The sequence below is a fragment of the Dryas octopetala genome, chromosome 6 (genome assembly GCF_963921425.1).
Source record: "Dryas octopetala chromosome 6, drDryOcto1.1, whole genome shotgun sequence".
In the NCBI taxonomy this organism is placed as follows: domain Eukaryota; kingdom Viridiplantae; phylum Streptophyta; class Magnoliopsida; order Rosales; family Rosaceae; genus Dryas; species Dryas octopetala.
The window spans coordinates 15,510,200-15,516,647 of NC_141371.1; the positions used below are offsets into that span (position 1 = coordinate 15,510,200).

Consider the following 6,448-nt stretch of genomic DNA (forward strand, 5'->3'; position numbering starts at 1 on the left):
AAAAAAAAAAAAAAAAACCTGAGTTTTAAAAGTAGTGAGAGCCCAAAACTGGACTTTATAATCATTTACTTTAAGTTTTTCATGAATATCAAATAATTATCATGTACAAGCAAGGAGTAAAATTTCGGTTTCGAAGAAATTTTCGATGGAAATTTCGACGGAAATTTTCGTGGAAATTTCGATTAAAATTTCGATTTCGACAAAATTAGATAAAAACGACGGAAATTGCTATCAAAACACGGAAATTTTGAATGAAACTTGACCATATGCTTATTTAACATATTATCTACTGTATTGATAAAAAACATTGAAAAAATTAAATTATATAGTAGGTTTTATGTAATATAAGATGAATATAATATGCGCTGATGGTAAATACTGTTAAAAAAATGGGTCACTAATTAATAATTATATAAATAACACCTCACATTTGCTCAATCTGACCTATGTACCCCATTGTAAACTCTATTATTTTATGAATCTTCAGATCCAAATACTAACTTGCTATGTAGCCTGTGTTATGTCTTTTTTCGTTTTTTTACTAATATACCATATTATGTCTTTTTTATAATTTATGTTTACAATTAAACGAAACACCAAAATGACCAAATCAAATCCCAAATAAAATCTTAAATTTTTTTTTTCTTTCTAATTGTCTAAAGACTCCAAATCTCAATCTAACTAAAAAAAAAAAAAATTTCTTTCCTTTTTTTTTCTCTTCTTTTTTTTTTTCTTTCCTTTTTTTTTTCTTTCCTTTTCTTTTCCTTTTTTTTCTTTTTCCTTTCTTTTTCTCTTCTTTTTTTTCTTTCCCTTTTCTTCTCTTCCCCTGTGATTCACGCCTACCCCCCTACCCCACTCATTCTCTCTCTTCTCTCTCCTCCCTCTCTCTTTCTTTTTCTTTTTCTTCTTTTTTTTCTTCTTTCCTTCTTCAGTTCTCATCTTCTTCACTTCTTCCTGCTTGCCCCCGTGACTAACCAGACTCAGACCTCTTCTTTTTTTTTTTTTTTTCTTTCCTTCTTCAGTTCTCATCTTCTCTTTCTCTCTCCTAGTCCCTCACTCCCTCCTTCTCCTGTTCTCTTCTCTTTGCTCCATTTCCCTCTCCCTTCCCGATCTCCCTCTCTCCCTCCCCGGATCTGTTCTCTCCCTCCTTCGACGGCGCGTGCAGCTCTGCCTCTCCCTCCGGCGATGGTGATGGCGGCGGCTCTGCCTCTTTTCCTCCGGTCTCAGCCTCCCCTCTCTCTCCGGTCTCTATATCGGAAATTTCGCCGAAATTTCGAGAATTTCGGAAAATTTCGGCGAAATTTCGGCGAAATTTTTCGAAATTAATTTGGTATGGTGTTAAAATTTCCATACCCCTAAAAAACGAAATTTGACTCCTTGTGTACAAGTACCATTTAGAATCTTTTAATTGAATACTTGGATCTGGAGGCAACATGTGGAACAAAGAAAAAGGATGCACCCAATTATGGTCCCAAACATACTTTTGGAACAATCACCCATAATCCAACATAGCCCTTTAAACAAGAGATCATGGGATTCAAATGTTAATATACAGTCATTTTGTGTTCGTGTCGAATAATAATCAATTCTAATATGAACCATTTAGATAATCTTGTGAAATAACTAAACATAATCCAATATCGTTTATTATCGCATATTATTCAGATTGACCCATGTATATGCGAAAAAATGGCGAGAACTGAAACAAAAAATATGTTGATTTGGACTGGGAATACTATACTTAAATCACTCACCATCATGATCTAAAATCTCAAGACCAAGTATTCTTTTTTTTTTTTTTTTTAGCCAAACTTATCACTTATACATTACACATTAAATAAAAAGCCACATTACCCTGATGCTAACAAAATCATAAAAAACAGTCCTACAATAATACAAGGGTTCACACAATATGTATGAAAAGAAAATAATTAATCATTTTCTTCATATAATTACTAGTTTATCGTGTCAAATCGAGTTATTTGTAGTTTGACACTAACCTGACTGACATGTTTATTATTTGTGGCAGCGGTTCATATTTATCATTCGTGTCAAGTCATGATCAATCCAAACCCGTTAATTTTATATTGGGTGAAGTAAGGTTTTCGGAATATGAAGGTAGAGTTAAGTTTTTCACTATCTATTTCCAAAAGGGAAAGACTCCATTGTGTTGTCTCACAAATTGCCACCCTTGCTTGCAATTAATTACGAGGACTGAAAAGAAAATATGGGCCAAAACCCGGCCCCATTACCATCTCCATCTTAAAATTTGGTCTCTGATTGAGCTGGGTTAATTCATCCTGACCCTTCGACCAAAAAAAAAAAAAAAAATTCATCCTGACCCGAAAGCCCAACCCCACCCATTTTTCATTTCTCTTTCTGGAGCCGTACGTTTGGGCGGGAAGTCACAAATCAGCTTTCTTCATATTAAGCTCGATCTGAATCGCGTCCTTCTCTATCGGCAGTTCTTTTTCTTCAGAACAATCGGTGAGTTCTTCTTCAAACCCTAACCTCAAAATTTCTGTTACTTTGAGGTTGGTTAGGGGATTTGATTACTGTGAGATTAGGGTTTGTATGCAGAGGTGGAAATCAAATCGCCCTTTTCCTAGTGTCTAATTAGGACTTCAATATAATGCTTTGCAATTTCTGAGCTTGTTCAATGGTGACAACGATGGGGACATGGCGTTAGTTTTTTTTTTTTTTTTTTCAATTTTACTCTAATTAGTTACTTGATTATCGTTGGAGTTTTGATTATTTTTTCTTTTTCCTTTTTCCAATTTCTCTCTTAAATTGAGAAATAGGGCTTAAAGCTTGTGTTAGGAACAAATTTGTGCCACCTATGTCCAAGTTTATATATGATATTTATTTATTGATTTGGTTGTATAACTGTTTCTCACGGCTCTAAGAGCCTTTCTTATTATTTTATTTTTTTTGACAATCTTCTAATTTAGGGTTTGATCTTAAAGAAATTGATTTTCATTTTTATTTTTTCCTCCGTTCATGAAACTTTGGAGGTTGGCCTATTGAGGTTGCTTCATCAATCTCTTGCATGGATTCATTCTAGTTTGGCCAAGGTACTGCTCGTACCCTTTACAAAGTATTTATTTTCTTTCATGTTTCTAAGAAATTACTTTCTTCAAAACAAAAAAGAAAAATAGAAACACTTGGAGCAATAGCAGAGTATAGCTGATTAAAAAAGTTTTTCTTTTAATCTTTTTTATTTTAAGAGTTTGGCCAAGATATAAAATCAGTGATAACATAGTTAAGATACTGTACAACGAAATAAAAAAACTTTTGAGAAGACTTTGAAAAAGAAAAGCTTGTTCAATTCACATCACATGTATGTGATAGTTTTTTAGTTTTCTTATTGACTTTTGTGATTATACTTTTTCTACTGCATAAAAGGCTTATGTTTGAGCTGCGTCTTCAACAGGTGTTAGCATTTCCTGCTGCATAAAATGCTTAAGTATTGTTGCTCATGTTTAAGTTCTCTTGTTTTGAATGGGATGTTTAGAAGCTAACTCTAGTTGCTTAAGTGTGCATCTCTTGTCTCACACTTTTTTTCCCCCTCATTTGGATATATCTTATTTCTTGAGCCAGTAAAGATAACTCATTCTTGTTCTATTTGCAGGTATGATTATGCCAAAATTTAGAAGACCTTTTGAGGTTTCTTTAACTATTTTCTGCTGACGACATTGGTTAGTATAATTATGTTTATAAAATTATTTCCACTAATGGCATAGGTTAGCTCCTTACAATAAGAGCTATTTTCTGATGAGTTCCATCTTTTATAACTACTAAATTCCTTTAGGCCTAGTAGCAGTCTTAGATTAATTTTTGAACAATTTTTTATTGTTTATTATTTTGAAATTAACAATATATTTCATGATTTTGGATTACTTGTGTTGAAGAAGAAAAATGGGTGAAGTAAACGTTTGAACAAATTGTCCAATTTCTGTTTAGTTAATGTGTATGGCTTTTGCAATGATGTGGATCAAATCTCTCTCTAGAATAAATTTCACATTCAATATTTGTTACTGTACTAATATGCCTAGCCCATGTAGGTCCCTTTCTCATATTTTGAATTTGTTTCAGTGAAAAGTTTACTTTAGAGTTACATACCCTGTCAAAATATTTGGTGATGAAAAAAATTGTTTCAAGGAAGTATTAGATTGTGTAATAATTATCTGCTATGCTGATGGAAGTTCAAATATATTATATGAGGTCTAATGATTTGATAGTTGCTTTTTAGCAATACCAGAAAGTGAATTGTTATACGTAATTTATGTCTCGCCTTTTTGCTAATTGTTTTACCTCTTAGTTCCAACTATATGGAACTAAAACATTTTCTTGCACCATGAACTCAGGAGAAAAATTGACCTGCTATCCAAAGGTATTGCTCATCTTGGCTTCAAATTTGAGTGTTTGGTAATGGAAGTTTGATCCTCAATAGTTATTATTCTGTGTGTGGAGAGAGAGAGAGAGAGAGAGAGAGAGAGAGAGAGAGAGAGAGAGAGAGAGAGAGAGAGAGAGAGAGAGAGAGAGATGGAACCGCCATTTCTACACTGCAGTGGTGCAGAAGCAGTACTAAATCTCCAGCCCAACTCATCAATTCCTATTACATATCACCCTCTATTTGGTCCTCACGATGACCTGGTCCTCCTTGAGCTTGATCAGAAACTTCTCCCTGATGTCCTGCACCAAAGGTAAGGAGTAAACCAAATCTAGTTTCTAAAGTCTTATTTAGCCTTACTTATCTCCGATTGTTTCTTGTGCATGAAATTTAGTCTAAGGCGTCCAATTTTCCTTTTCTGCTTTTCTAGAGTAACTGTTAGAGGGCAACCTGATGAAGATGCAGTCCTGTGCACGGAGTCAAAAACTTATGCAATCAAGTCTGTTGGAACTTCAAATTCTGTTTTACTCATACCCCCATCAGATCAATTTAATTCTTTTGAAAGTCCAGAATGTTATGATGAGAAATATCATGACCCACGATCTGTTGCATCTGTCATGAAGGTTGCACCTGGTACCATGGAGCTTGTTGAAGTTGCTCCCAGACTTGACAAGCTTAGGTTGCTACTTTTCGAGAATCCTTACAGGTATGGGGAGGACACAGAAATGAGAAATCTGGAAGAGATGGATGGAAAGAATGCAGGACTGTATAAATGGAATGACCTTATTGAGAAGGTTCAAGCTAGTGATGAGGAATTAAGGAATGGTTTACAAGCTTTTTCAGCAGTGGAGATTGATGGGTATTGGAGAATTGTGGATGAGAAGTACATGGACACAATTTTAAGGATGCTTTTGCACAATTCAGTGTTGAATGACTGGTCATTGTCTTTGCTTAATCAAGATGAAGTTGTGGATGTGCTGGAATCAGATGGTTTTCCTCGCCAACTTGCTAACCATTGCTTGCATGTTTATTGTAGCAAGGTGGATGAGGATATGGGCAGTAGTATATGGAAGTTGGATGAGAGGAAGGTATGTGTGCATTTTGCAAGAGAAATATTGACAGACGGGAAGAGGAAGATGGAGAGCTTCATGGAGGAGTGGAGGCGGAAAATTCCCGAAGGGATGCAAGCAAGTTTTGACATGTTGGAAGGTGAAGTTCTGACAGACAGGCTTGGCGTTGAGACATGGATTCGTGCCTTCAGTGTTTCTTCTCTACCCTACAACCCTGCAGAGCGATTCTCCATCCTTTTTAGAGAGCGTCCAAAGTGGGAGGGGAAGGATCTACAGCCCTATATCAGGTTAATTAATAATTCTTGTGATCATCCTTTTTTTTTTTCTTTTTTCTTTTTTTCCTGTTGTATTAAGTTTAATAGAAATTCAAAAGTAATTTACTTTTTCCTTGTCTGAATCCTACTTTTTAGGAACTTGAAGGTGCCAGGTCTCTCTGCAGAAGGTTTGCTTCTCAAATACACTAGAAGAATACAACCAACTGCTGACACAGAACCAGTTTTCAGCTCAAGATAGTTTTAGAATATATGTGAATTGGCATTTCTTGGTAGTGTAACTGTGTGTGTATTCAGCTGCGTGCACTTGTGAATTGACTATATTGTAAAACAATTGGGAGACTGTCATCCGTTTATTATAATTCCATGTATTGTACATCAAAACATTACTTGATTTTGTTCAAAAACTGCTATAATATCTGAAATTTATCTAGAGATATTCTTGATTTTCATGTGATCTTTGGTATTAGAGAAAACCTGAACAAGCTACATGCAATAACTAACTGGTCACATAGCAGGTCTTGTTTCTATTGTTTGTTGGTAAAGCTTAGGCCAAATATGATTTACACTAGTGTGAGCATCTTATATGTGTTGATTATTACATAGATATATGCAGATTTGGTTGCTCTTAGTTCTGGAAGTCACTGATCTGTCTGTGATAATGCCATTGTCTTTTGTCATCATATATAAGTAATATTGGATTATTTTACTTG

The 6,448-nt window shown here is 34.7% G+C and overlaps 1 protein-coding gene across 5 annotated transcripts; it reads left to right on the forward strand.

Moving 5' to 3' along the window:
• Nucleotides 1–2,382: 2,382 nt before the first annotated feature.
• LOC147282758 (zinc ion binding protein) lies at nucleotides 2,383–6,168 on the forward strand. Of its 5 annotated transcripts, none has more exons than XM_086248346.1 (6): nucleotides 2,391–2,487; nucleotides 3,015–3,074; nucleotides 3,632–3,698; nucleotides 4,368–4,706; nucleotides 4,824–5,750; nucleotides 5,874–6,168. In XM_086248346.1, exons 4-6 carry the CDS (start codon nucleotides 4,546–4,548, stop codon nucleotides 5,974–5,976), a joined length of 1,191 nt encoding a protein of 396 aa, XP_086104472.1. In that variant the 5' UTR covers nucleotides 2,391–2,487; nucleotides 3,015–3,074; nucleotides 3,632–3,698; nucleotides 4,368–4,545; the 3' UTR covers nucleotides 5,977–6,168. The 5 variants fall into 5 exon arrangements, with proteins under 5 accessions (XP_086104473.1, XP_086104469.1, XP_086104472.1 ...); XM_086248344.1 differs by having other exon boundaries at nucleotides 2,404–2,487; nucleotides 2,952–3,074; XM_086248347.1 differs by lacking the exon at nucleotides 3,015–3,074 and having other exon boundaries at nucleotides 2,383–2,487; nucleotides 4,322–4,706.
• The last annotated feature ends 280 nt before the right edge of the window (nucleotides 6,169–6,448 follow it).